General features: G+C 43.1%; 1 protein-coding gene and 1 pseudogene across 2 annotated transcripts; one reads left to right on the top strand and one right to left on the bottom strand.

Annotated features, from left to right (window-relative positions):
* Nucleotides 1-696: 696 nt before the first annotated feature.
* On the bottom strand, nt 697-6,652 carry LOC110297655 (zinc finger protein 773-like). The gene is made up of 5 exons (XM_021166543.2): nt 6,614-6,652; nt 5,095-5,292; nt 3,965-4,091; nt 2,840-2,923; nt 697-1,834 (listed from the first exon to the last, which is right to left on the bottom strand). The coding sequence occupies exons 1-5, from the start codon at nt 6,650-6,652 to the stop codon at nt 849-851; spliced, it is 1,434 nt and encodes a 477-aa protein (XP_021022202.2). The 3' UTR covers nt 697-848.
* Nucleotides 6,653-11,034: 4,382 nt separating this feature from the next.
* On the top strand, nt 11,035-12,311 carry LOC110297643 (annotated as a pseudogene). The gene has a single exon (XR_002378310.1). The product of XR_002378310.1 is annotated as a putative E3 ubiquitin-protein ligase UBR7 pseudogene (transcript).
* The last annotated feature ends 1,330 nt before the right edge of the window (nt 12,312-13,641 follow it).

The following is a 13,641-nucleotide window of genomic DNA, read 5'->3' on the forward strand; positions in this document are numbered from 1 at the left end:
CCAGTTCTAGGAAACCAATGCCTTTTTTTTGGACCTTCATAGCCATCAGGCATGTATTCACTGTATCTACATACACACAGACAAAACACACCCAAGAAAACAACAAATACTTAAAACATATGGGCTATATGCCTATAAGAGAGCATAAGGTGCTACACAGAGGTAGTCCCCAACAAAATTAGTGACACTTAGGTACACAAGAGTCATGAAGACTTTACAGTAAATGATCATTTATCCCAGGGACTGCAATATTCAGTGTGAAAAAAACAAAGCAAGCAAGCAAACAAACAAACAAATAACAGCAGCAGCAACAACAACAAATATATGTCTTATTTAAACTGAGGTCACTCTCTTCCTCCCCCATTCAAAGTCAGTAACATGGAGACTCCAATCCACACTGGTGCAGTCAAGAACACGGCTTCCTCTTGCTAAGTCCCCAGAAAGCATTAACTTCATAGGAATAAGAAGATGGCAATAATTCTCATCTTGCCTCTGTGATCTTCTTTGATGAGTAACTTGCAATGACTGGCTTCCTCACAAAGGCCACTCTCAGGACTTCTCTGCTCAAAGTCATGTTCAGTCCTAAGGCTCAACAAGCTTGGCCAATGGCTGAAGCTTTCTCTACGTTCTCTGCATTCACTCTCTGGGTTGTGTCTGTGTTGCTAATAAGAACAGACTTTGCTCTAAGGCGTTCCCAGCATCAGTGGGTTCAGGATACATCCCAGCACTCTGGCCTCTTAGGTTAAACAGGATGGACGTGTGGGTGAAGTTTCTCCACATTTGAAGCACTCTTGACTTTTACCCATTGAACGTCCTCTTGTGTAGATAAGGTAGATCGATCATGGGAACTACTTCCCATGTTCATTACACTCAATACTTTTATCAGTGTGAATCTTTCGGTGTATAGAAAGTCCAGTCCTGTAGCAAAACACTTTCCCACACTCCTTGCACTCATGATGCTTTGCTGCAGTGTGAAATCTCTGGTGTTTGATGAGGCTGTACCTCATGGTAAAGAATCTCCCACACACATTACACTTAAAGGGTCTTCCCCTGCTGTGAACTTTCTGGTGTTTCACGAGGTGCGAGTTTTTTTTAAAACACTTCCTACACTGGCTGCACTCAAAAGGCCTTTCTCCAGTGTGCACTCGGGTATGGTAAACGAGGCTGGATTTCTCCTTAAATAATTTTCCACACTCGCCGCATTTGTAAGGCTTTTCTCCAGTGTGAACCAGATAATGACATGTGAGGCTGGACCTGTTCATGTACGATTCCCCACACTGGTTGCATTTATAAGGTTTCTCTCCAGTGTGAAGTCTTTGATGCCCAACAAGGGAGCAGTTGTGTTTGAAATCTTTCCCACATTCGCTGCATCTAAAGGGCTTTTCTCCAGTGTGAACTTTCAAGTGTTGATTCAGATCAGTCCTTTGGATGAAGGACTTCTCACATTCGCTACACTTAAAGGGCTTTTCTCCAGTGTGTATCCTCCGGTGTCGAATAAGCAGAGACTTACAATCGAAGGATTTGCCACAGTCGCAGCATTTCCAATTCCTCTTCTCACTGGGAGTGGCCTTTCCTCTCTTAGTACTCCTGGGTCTCTCCACAGCACTGTGAGTCACATGATGCCTGAGAAGCCCAGAGAGAGTGTGGCAGTCCATTGTGTTGTCTGTGCTTTGTAAAGTCTTCTCTGATGGGTCACTTCTGTTTCTCTTCGGAACTGAAATTCTGCGTTCTGCTCTTTGTAAGGGTTTCTCAGCACGGCTCAGCTGCTGCTGCTGCTGCTGCAGCATGGTCGTTGAAAGGGTCTGCTCACAAGATATCTTTGCAAGCTCCACTCCTTTGCAGCAACACAGAAACACAGAGAGACAATGATAAAGGACATATAGACTTTGAAGTGGCAACAAACACAAGTAATCAACACCCGAGATTTCTCACAGAAACTTTAAGATGGGAAGGGCCTACTCCAGGGATGAGGCTGGAAGAGCCCTGTCCCAGAAAACATGTCGGGCAACAACAAAGGAATGGCAAGCAGCACAAGGAAGAGTGCTGGGGACCTGAACTTCCTTCCTTAGAAAATGACTTTCTGAAGATCTGAAGAGCCTCAAATGGACACTGTCCTGATTGGGTTGGGTTTTTTTTTCCCCCCTCTCCTTGACACACACGTTAGGGTCATCTGAGAGTAGGGAACCTCAATTGAAAAAAAAATGCCTCCATAAAATAACCACTAAGGGTCATTTTCTTTATTAATGGTTGATGCAGGTAAGCCCATCTCATTTCTGGTGGTGCCACCCCTGGCCAGGGTGATCCTGGGTGACAGTAAGCGATGCTTACTCCATGGCCTCTGCTTCAGTTCTTGCCTTGAGTTTCTGCCTTGAATTATTCTTATTGACGGATTTTTATCAGGAAATGAAAGAGGAAATAAACCCTTTCCCCTTCTAAGTTGCCTTTGGTCATGATTTATCATCATAGCAATAAAAACTTAAAGTCAGAGATGTTCAACACAGTGCAGAAGGCTGTGTCTAAGCCCATTCAATATAATACCTGAAGAACCCGTTTTCAAGGACTGCTCAGGGCACTTGTACACACTAACAACATAATTAAGGAAAACTTATGCTTTACAGTGTCACAGGGGAGCAGGAAAAACATTTAAGACTCATAGGTGAGAGATAGCCCTGGATCAGAGTAATAGCAATGGCTGGTAGACAACTGGGTAAACAGCCAAAAGGACTTTACCATGATCCTTTGCCCAGGCACCAAAGAACCAACAGAAAGATACTTCTTATGAACCCATCTAGAGTGTATACATCAGCAACCGCCACCCTCCAAATACCTGTGCACTTACTTGGAGTCAAAAATCTCAGGGCAGGGATGAAGCGATCTCCTGAAGACCCCAGCTGAGTGATGTCAGTCCCAGAAGGTATAAGTCCTAATGTAAAATAAAGGAAAGGGGAATGTCCCATGCTAAGATGGAGTGATGTAACTCATGCAGTCCACAGGAAAGAAAACTGACAACAAAGACCCCTGGTCAGGCCCAGTGTCTCATTCACCCTGCTGCTTTCAGATTCAGATGTAGAACTCTCAGCTACTTCTCCAGCATCGTATCTGCCTGCATGCCATCATGCTTCCCACCATGGTGACAGTGGACTAAACCTCTACTTCAAGCCAGCCCCCCCATTAAGTGCTTTCTTTTATAGGAGTCACCATGGTTGGGCTGGAGAAATGGCTCAGTGGTTAAGAGCACCAACTGCTCTTCTGAAAGTCCTGAGTTCAAATCCCAGCAACCATATGGTGGCTCACAACAATCCATAATGAGATCTGATGCCCTCTTCTGGTGTGTCTAATGACAGCTACAGTATACTTACATATAATGATAAATAAATCTTTAGGCTGGAGGGAGAGGGGCCAGAGCGAACAGAGGTCCTGTGTTCAATTCTCAGTAACCACATGATGGCTCACAACCATCTGTATAGCTATAGTGTACTCATATACATAAAATAAATAAATAAATCTTAAAAAATAGTTGTTATGGTCATAGTGTCTCTTCACAGCAATAGAAACTCTAAGATACCCCTAGAGAGGTCTTGCAAGAAAACCCACCAAGTAGTATCCATATCAGTGCCACAATTTGACTCAAGTCACCTACAGGAAGAGAAGAGTACCTGGGTCATGGGAATGACTGAGTATTTACAGTGTCTCCAGCCATGGAGAAGCTACCAGTGTGAAGTCTATTAAACTACTATAAGATTCCTCACTTCAGGCTGCTTCCTTTGTGTCTTTGCTATATAAGAGAGAGAAGATGGTAGTGTACCATGCACAGGTCTCTCACCTGTACTTCCCACTCCATGACACTGGGGAAAGGACCAATGCCCATGGACCAGATTTGGGAAGGAGACGTCTCTTATAGAAAAGAAGCCAAGCCAACCCAGACAGGATGCTCTTACAGAATGGGTGTGAGGTGGGAGTTTACCTGATGAGGACATGAGAACAAAGACCTCCATCATCACCTGGTGGTACAGATGCCTCTGAGAGTCATCAAGTAGTCTCCATTCCTCCCTCAAGAAGTAGATAGCCACATCACTAAAGGCCATACCACCCTGCCACAACAGAGAATGTTGAGTTAACAAGGAGAAGTTTCCTTCCCTTGGACTTTGACATCCCAGAGACAGCCAATCCCATTTAGATTCCTTCTTCAGAGAGCAGCAGACTCTTCATTCACTGACACCCAGTCTCTGCTCAGGGTTGCAATGGCCACTGTTTTCAGCACCAGCCACAAACAGGTAGACAGACAAATGGAATTTATCAGTCTTGACGTTTGATATGGAAAGTCCCACCTTTCTACCAGACAATTTCTATAGGCTTCTTCACATCATGCCAAACAGATATGTCCAGATTTGAGCCACAGATCTCCACTCTACCTCTGGCACATGATCTTGGACATGAGCACATCTATTCATATTTTCTGTCACCACGCATATCACCCTTCATAACGTCCTTCCATGTTCATGTTAATATTCAAGCCTGCAGCTTCTCATCTCCTCTACCCTTCCCAACGGCTGCCTTCCACTGCACCAGCCAATCTCAAGTACACCTGAGGGCTTCTGGGCATCCCTAATCCATCTCACTTCCAGACATTTTCTAACAGTCGTCACTGGAACTTGAATACCTCTGAATCTGAAGGAAGTGGCTCCCTATAAATGGAACCTGTCCATATAATTGCTGTTCTGGACTCAGAGACCTTATATTCTATAATTATCTTTTATGGAATTCAGATGGAAAGACAGGAGAATAATATCAAGCAAAGAGTCCCAAAGCATTACTTATGTGGGGATCTAGAAATGTGAGTTCCTGTGGCACCGTCTATCCATTTACCTCTCCATAGTCAGTAGATATCTTTGCACTTACTGAAACCTGTGAATAAAGGACGCTATGAACACAAAGGTTCCGGTGGCCCTGAACAGGTCTTACATTCACAGGGCTTCCCAGGATCTTTAGTGGGCGAGTGTGAGTACTCTATGCCATCTAGAAACTCCAACTAACATCCCAGCCCGCATTGCACTCTAGGATTGGGGAAAGGGGTTGTGATCACGTGGTACGCACCTGTGCCTGGCCACCCTGCAGAGCTACTGCAGTCTGATTTTGCTGGGCAGTTGGGTCCATGGACATGGCTATTCTTCCCAGGTCTGCAACCAACCACACGGGGTCCTCGTAGACTTCAAAACTGTCTGCTGGAGGACAAAGCCTCGCTCCTCTCGCGCCTTCCAGTCCTGGACAGAGAGCTGTAAAACCAGTTTTCCTCTGACGCAACCATTAAGTCCCAATGCTATCCTACCCCTTTCTTTCCCCCCTTCCTTTCCTTATTTCGCCCTTCTCCTTTCTGTTATAGCCCACGGAAGCGCCAGTTTCCATTGGTTAAGGTCTTCTGCGCTGTCACTTCTGGGTAATGTAGTTCAGACAGCGTGCACCCTGGAGACCTGGACACTGCTGCAGATGTGTAAGCAGGGGAAGCGATGTGTAAGGATTTAGACACTGCCTTGCCTACAGATGCACCAGTGTTTCAACTCCCTGATCATCAAGGATAAAGTAAAGTGGATTCCTGGGTCTGACTCCGGTATGCATTAGCAAATTTCCTTTGGCAGAAGGAAGCTCAGCTTAAAAGTCAATGGTGACAATATCCTATCTGATGTGTAAAGATGTTAAAACAGTCCGAATTTTGAAAACAGGTCTGCTAAATTCCAAGATGCACTAACCATTCACCTTCACCTGTATTATTGTTTTTTCTCATGGGCCTAGTAGGAGTCCTTCCTGCAACGTTCATCATTTTCTACCCAGCCTCCTTCTGTTAGGCCACAGTGTGCCATGAGGAAGCGTTGGTGATCAGCTGTGATTGGCACAGTAAAGCATTGGGACAATGAGTGGGAAGCCTCCTGCTTCTTAACTCAAGCACAGGAGATAAATCATTGTTGTTGGTTTTTAAAAAACAAAATATCAATTGTCCGATTTTACTTTTGAAGATACAGGAGCCAGGTGCTCAGGTAAAAAGCCTGGTAGCTCAGGGAGGCAGAGGAAGCACCCAGTTGACCATGATCCTCAGCCATCATCCCAGACAGAATCTCTTCTCTTACACCATCTCCAAAACATAGCTCAGTGGTTAACAACGTTGGATGTTTTTCTAGAAAAATATGCTACTGTTTCCAGAACACACAGAACAGCATACATCCTATTGTATTGCTATCCCAGGGTATTTGACAACTTCTGAATTCCAAAGTTAATATATGCATATATATATATGTATATGTATATATATGTGTGTGTGTGTGTGTGTATAAACACAAACATAAACACAGAAACATGCATACACAGAGAGAAACACAGACACAATTTTGATCACATATTTAATATTTAACACAAGTAGCAAATGACCATTTAAATTCCTTTCCTCCTCTTCCTCCTCCTCCTCTTCTTCTTCCCCTTCCTCTTCTCTGCCACCTCCTTCTTCTATTCCTTTTTCCTCTTCCTCTTCTTTATTTCTCTCTCTTTCATCCTTTCTTTCTTTCTTTCTTTCTTTCTTTCTTTCTTTCTTTCTTTCTTTCTTTCTTTCTACACTTATTCTCTTTACATCCTGTTCACTGCCCAACTCCTGGTCAACACTTCCCATTATCCTTTTCCTATCACCCTTTTTCTTCTCTTCTGAGCAGGTGGGGACACCCTGGGTATCTGTCTACACCAGTACCACAAATCTCTGTGATGCTAGGTACTTCCTTTTCCATTTAGGCCAGAGAAGACAGCCTAGGTAGAAGACCATGTTCATCGTATAGGCAATAGCTCTTGGGATAGCCCCGACTCTAGTAGTTTGGGACCCACAGAAAGACCAAGCTGCAACCTAGGTCCAGCCAGTGTATGCTCTTTGATTAGTGGTTCAGAATCTGAGAACCCTGAGGGTCCAGGTTAGTTGATTCTGTTGGTCTTATTGTGGATTTCCTATCCCCTTAGGGGCTGCAGTCCTTCCTCCTATCCTTGCATAAGTGTCCCCAAGCTCCACCCACTGTTTGGCTGTGAGTGTTTGTTTCTGTCTGAGTAAGATGCTCAATGGAGCCTTTCAGATGGCAGCCATTTTAGACTTCTACCTACAAGCCCACTATAAAGTATTCTTTATAGTGTCAGGGATTGGTGCTTGCCTATGTAAGAGGTCTCAAGTTGGTCCAGTTCCTTCCAGTCTCTGTTACATCCAGTTCCATCCACAATCCCAGGATTTCTTGCAGAAAGGATAGATTTGTAGGTGGTTTTATGTCCCTACCACTCCACTGGAGTTCCTGCCTGGCCAAGGAGGCAGTCTAAACAGGTTCTGTAATCTCCATGCTTTGAATCACAGCTAAACTCACCCCTGTTAATTCCTGGGCACCTCCCCTATCCCAGAACTCTCTCTTCATGGAGATGCTTCCTACCTCCCCCTGCCCATTGGTTGCAGATTTCCATTCTTTCTACTGGACATCAAGCCATTCATCTTTAACCACCATACACCAGACCTCAACACCCCTTACTATTTCCTCCTTCACACAGTTCTACCTCTCTATCTGCCTTCCATGACATTTCTATTCACCTTTCTAATTGAGACTCAAACATCTGGTCTTATGCTCATCTCCCTGTCCAGTCTCCTTGGGTCTTAGGAGTGTAGCACAGGCATCCTGTATTTTATGGTTAATATTCACTTATAAGTGAATACTTACAGAGCATCCCCTTTTGGGATGGGGTTACCTCACTCAAGATGACATTCTCAAGATCCATCTATTTGTCTGCTAAATTATATGTCTTTGTTTTTCATAGCTGAATAGTATTCCATGGTACATATACAATTCCTATTATGTACAATTGTTTACATAACAATCTATATATAGAACAGCATTCTGTATACATTCTGTTCCAGAAATATATCAAAAGCATGACTTGGCTTTGAAGGGGATCTATTTCAATAAATCATCACTGTCTAAAGTGCAGTATAGACTGTTAACGGGTGGGCTATCTGTGAAGAATCGATGTAGATAGTCCTTTATTCCTCCGCTTCCAGACTTTGAGTCAGAAGCCATCTAGAAGAAAAACAAAACCTTCATTGGGTTAGTTAAAAGGAGAAAATAGGATTGAGTCTGTGAAAGAATTACGGTTGTTTCTTGGTGTTCTAACTTAGCAACAGATGACTCAGGGATTTGCCTAATCTTCATTCTCAGACCATTCTTGAACATTCACGATGACACTTACATGAAAAATACAAATGCACTTATATAGCAGAGTCTGGTTGAAATAATCTTTCTTAATAGGCAACTGAACTGCTCCAATGGAATAAGATGTCCCCAAATCTTTATCCTTGACTTCATTTATATTTATTCTCCAAAAGCACCTGGGATCAATGACATTAGCCATGAGAATGGGAATGTTGAGGAGGAGGAAGACTACCAACAAAATGAACATATTTGCCCTGCCTTAAACCTGGGCAGTGTGGATTGTGAAGTGCCATGAATATCAGCACATCAGATTTCTGCCTGCTTTTATTTCTTTGGGCAAAGGAGATGATTATTGCATATTCATGATTTTTTTTTTTTCTTCTGAGCCCTGGAGTAATCTTAAACCCTCTCTTCCCTGGGGCTGTGCAACTGGTGTCCACAGACCATGTAATAAACATGGGTAGGTAATACTTAAGAGGATAATTCATTCTCAGGCTCCATGATATCACTCATGTTTGTGAACCCCTAGGAGGAAGCCCTTTTGTTCATATTTGGTCCTTGGAAAGTTTCAACAAGCTGATTATGTGAACACATTTAGAAATGATGTCAGTGGACTGTGTCAGATGATTCACAGTGAGACATCCAGTAATGGAACAATCAGAGCTACAAGGGACACACAGGACAATGTAGTAAACAGGACATTACAAAGTACAAGTCAGGGAGAGACAGTCTCGTGTTTATAGTTATTGAGATCCACAGACCATGTAGAGTATGGACTCTGTCACACCAGTGACAGGTACAGAATATCTAAACAAGGACTGTGCTTCCAATGTCCTTAGAATCAATAAACAGACCAAATCCAGAAATACATTTAATTCAACTGTATCCAAAATTATACAGTTCTTCACAGATCCACAGTTAATTTACATAATAAAGATTGAGTTTTGGCCTGGCGTGGTGGTGCACGCCTTTAATCCCAGCACTCAGGAGGCAGAGGCAGGTGGATTTCTGAGTCCGAGGTCAGCCTGGTCTACAAAGTGAGTTCCAGGACAGCCAGGGCTATACAGAGAAACCCTGTCTCGAAAAACAAACAAAACAAAACAAAACAAAACAAAACAAAACAAAACAAAACAAAACAAAAAAAGATTGAGTTTTAAAGGTTCAACAAGATGCAGAGAGAATGCCGTGCTTTGTGCTTTATTTCAATTAAAACAAAAAGTTCATTTCCACCTTTTAAACAATAATTACTAATGAGAAAGTAATCTTAATATTTGAATTCCAAACCATGATCTTCCTCCTAGATTCTGTTTTTTCAATTTAATACTTTTTGCTGAGCCATCTATTTTAAATTATCGTTGTTTTCCTACATATTTTTTGTGTGCATTTTACATGGCAGTAGTGGCTGCGAAGAAGTCTTTTCTTAGAAATATCTTAGTATTTTAGAAGCAAATAGTGACCGAGACTGTGTTTTACCGTGCAAAGTTTTCTTCTAATATCTTTCTACTTGCCTATTCTTGGTTATATTCTAGAATCAACACTGACCACTGGAGAATTTTATGAAGACTGTAAACTCACACACTACTTTCAGTGGATTTGGACTGAAAGAAAGCAGAATGTATGTAGTCAATTCGCGGGTTTGGGTGATGATATGCCCTATTTTGTGTTTGAATGACACAAACAAGTTTAGTGTTTTGTAATGGATATTGCTGTATACTTAAACTCAATATATTTCATATGTATGACTTCTGGTTTTGTGATAAGCTGTTCTAGGATCCTGAGACTTGTATCTAGAGTAATGTGAGTGGAGAAATCATTCATATGAATACAGAGGAAAATTGTCTTTCAAGTGTGCAAATGAAATTTTCAGTAGTCCAGATTTAGTAAACTATACAGGTTTTTGTGGCTAATAATTATTATTTCTTTTAAAATACTATTCATTATTGAGTGTTTCATTGTGGCACATTGACACAAATGTAGCATGTACTTTGCTGGTATCTGCACCTCCATGACCCATGTCTGTTGCCCATCTTGCCACTGACTCATTCCTCAGTTCAATCCACCTTCTTCTCCCTTCCTGACATTCTGTCAAATTGCATGCTCAATTTGCAATTCAAGAATGATATTCTCTTATTGCTGGATTCACACGATATATCCACTCCCAATTAATTCATGTCTTTTTTTTTTTTTTTTTTTTTTCGAGACAGGGTTTCTCTGTATAGCCCTGGCTGTCCTGGAACTCACTCTGTAGACCAGGCTGGCCTTGAACTCATAAATCTGCCTGCCTCTGCCTCCAGAGTGCTGGGATTAAAGGCGTGTGCCACCACGCCCAGCTTTCCATGGTGCTTCTAAAGATTCATTGTCTATGAAATTGTCTTTCTGCTGACTGTGAATAGAACACCATTGGTTACTGCAAACTGTACATATATATGCATATGTATATGTATATGTATATGTATATGTATATGTATATGTATATGTATATGTATATGTATATGTTGTATGCACGCATACACGCATAGGTTGCGGACATTCTGACTGCTTTCAAATTGATTCATAATGATAACCATCAGGACAGGCAACATCACAGTAAAATACCAATGTCATAAATATGGAATAACTATGTATGCAATATGACATGCAGACTTTGTGTTTTCCTGGCCGTAGTTAATTAATTTCTTGCACTGAGTACTCAGCCTCTGTGGACACAAGTGCATGCTGTTCAGTTTAAGAAACAGTTTGGGCCCCGCCTTCTCGCGTCCCTGGCGGCGGCCACTTTTCCAGCCTCCTCCTGGGCCCAAGCAGCGGAGCCTGGTGACAATTGAGGATGGCCGGAGCAGAGAGCCCCGCTGGGTGCCAGGCAGAACTGGAGCCCGTGGTGTCGCTGGTGGATGTGCTCGAGGAAGACGAGGAGTTGGAGAATGAGGCGTGCACCATTCTAGGCTGCAGCGACTCGGAGAAGTGCTCCTACTCACAGGGCTCAGTGAAGACACCAGCACTGTGTGCCTATAGCACCTGCACGCCTGAGGGAGAAGAACCGGCAAGAATTTGTCTAGCTTGCAATTATGAATGTCACGGAAGCCATAAACTGTTTGAACTATACACAAAAAGAAATTTTTGTTGTGATTGTGGAAACAGCAAGTTTAAAAATTTGGAATGCAAATTATTTCCTGATAAAGCAAAGGTAAATTCTTGCAGTAAGTACAATGACAACTGTTTTGGATTATACTGCATCTGTAAGAGACCTTATCCTGATCCTGAAGATGAGGTTCCAGATGGGATGACACAGTGTGTGGTCTGTGAAGACTGGTTCCACGGCAGGCATCTTGGTGCCATTCCCCCTGAGAATGGGGATTTCCAGGAGATGGTGTGCCAGGCTTGTATGAGGCACTGTTCTTTCTTGTGGGCTTATGCTGCCCAGTTGGCAGTCACCAGTATATCTGCTGAAGATGATAGGCTGCTGCCGAATGCTACTGGGATGGGAGATGAAGATGTTAGCAAGCCTGAAAATGGAGCTCCCCAAGATAATGGCCTGAAAGAGGATGTTCCGGAGCATGGCAGGCATTCTGTCAACGAGGTGAAAGCTGAGCAGAAGAACGAGCACTGCACCAGCTCTAGTTCCGAGTCTGAACTCCAGACAGTGTTTAAGAAAGAAAATATCAAAACTGAGCCACAGTCCAGCTGCAGACTTCAGGAACTCCTAGCCAAGCAGTTTGTAAAGAAAGATGCTGCCACCTATTGGCCCTTGAACTAGCGCAGCAACTATTCACCTGTCAAGACTGTATGAAAATGTATGGAGAACTAGATGTCCTGTTCCTGACAGATGAATGTGATACAGTTATGGCTTATGAGAACAAAGGCAAGAGCGACCAGGCAACTGATATAAGGGACCCTTTAATGGACACCCTCAGCAGCATGAATAGAGTCCAGCAAGTGGAGCTCATCTGTGAATACAATGACTTGAAGACTGAACTTAAGGATTACCTGAAGAGATTTGCTGATGAAGGCACGGTTGTTAAGAGAGAAGACATTCAGCAGTTCTTTGAAGAGTTTCGATCAAAAAAGAGAAGGTGAGTGGACAGGTTACAGTATTACTGCAGCTAAAGTGGAGTGCCACACTTCCTCAGTCAGGTTCACGAAAATGCCACTGTTCTGGAATAAAGAGACCTGTGTCACACTTGGTCCCCTTCCATCCTCCCGTGGCCTCAGGCCCTTCTCCTTAAGTAGCTGCAGTGTCTCTACTGGTCTCTCAGCAAGCACCCTCTGTGACAGCTCATTCCACAGACCTCAGCTTTCCTGCCCAGGATACTCAGGACTTCCTTCTGTTCATGTTTTAAGAAGTTTGATTTGATCTCGTGAAAGCAAATGAGCTTCTTTTCTAGCAGTTTGTTCCATGACTTCCAAATGTATGCTCACAGAGCCATGGCCCTCTGGGTCTTCTGGGTCTTGCAGGTTCTCTTCCTGCTAGCCTGGACCTCTGGGGAGCAATCCCTTCTGCCCCATGATCACGGTGCCTTGGGTCAAAGCTTCCTCAAGCCTGCTCTGCCAGTCCTCTCAGTGCTTCCTGAGATTTGATCATGGCTTGAAGAGATTGGGAACTTTTCTCTGTACCAACCTTCACAGTAGCCGGGACTGATGTTGATGTCTGTTGGAGGTTGGCTTATGGCAGGACTGAGGAAGCAAGCCTTTGTTCTGAATTTCGCTGATTAGTTTGAAGTGAAATTTCATTACTATTCGAATGGCCCTCAAACATCAGCGTTAGTACTGTACTGCTCACAGGGCTTCCAGGGAATCCATGCATGTGAGCCCCTTTGCTGCTGCCTAAAAATGACCAGATCCTACCCCCTAACATGTGGGTGCTTTACAGAGTCCTCTGGTTTCTTACATTATCAGGGATATGCAGAAGAATATATTAAAATGGACCTATTTTAATACTGTTCTGTTAGGAAAATGTTATTGGAACCTGAATAAGTTATTTTTTTCCCTTGAATCTGCTGAAGACAAGGATACTGACTGACCATAGTGGTAGTAACTGGGGCAATGACAGCCCTAGAAGATGGAGGATTCCAGCCAAAGCACTCAGCAATATACATATTGAGTCTTGGTAAAAGTGCGCACAGCCACTCCCTCCTGATGGCTCAGAAGGTCTTCAAGGATTATTGTATAAAGTCCTGTGTTTGAGAGAGAGAGAGAGAAAAAAAAAGGAAACAGTTTGTTTTTTTCACATGGGTGGAAGAATCTCTAATAACACAAGGCAAAGTGTGAGTGTGCTTGACTTAGAACACAGTACTGTGGGCAGAGATATACAGAGAGAAAATGGAAGTGAGGAATAAAAATTGACTGATGGAGACAGGGAAGAAAGAGATAATGAGAACAAGTGAGATAGGGGAGAGAGAGAGAGAGAGAGAGAGAGAGAGAGAGAGAGAGAGAGAGA

This window comes from Mus caroli, chromosome 7 (assembly GCF_900094665.2).
Source record: "Mus caroli chromosome 7, CAROLI_EIJ_v1.1, whole genome shotgun sequence".
Classification (NCBI taxonomy): Eukaryota; Metazoa; Chordata; class Mammalia; order Rodentia; family Muridae; genus Mus; species Mus caroli.

Coding starts and splice junctions, on each gene's coding strand:
- LOC110297655 (XM_021166543.2), bottom strand. CDS start 6,652: ATGGGAAGTGTTGACCAGGAGTTGGGCAGTGAACAGGAT. Junction 5,293..6,613: donor AGTTGGGCAGTGAACAGGAT/GTAAAGAGAATA, acceptor TGGTTGCGTCAG/AGGAAAACTGGTTTTACAGC. Junction 2,924..3,964: donor TGTTCTCATGTCCTCATCAG/GTAAACTCCCAC, acceptor ATTTTACATTAG/GACTTATACCTTCTGGGACT.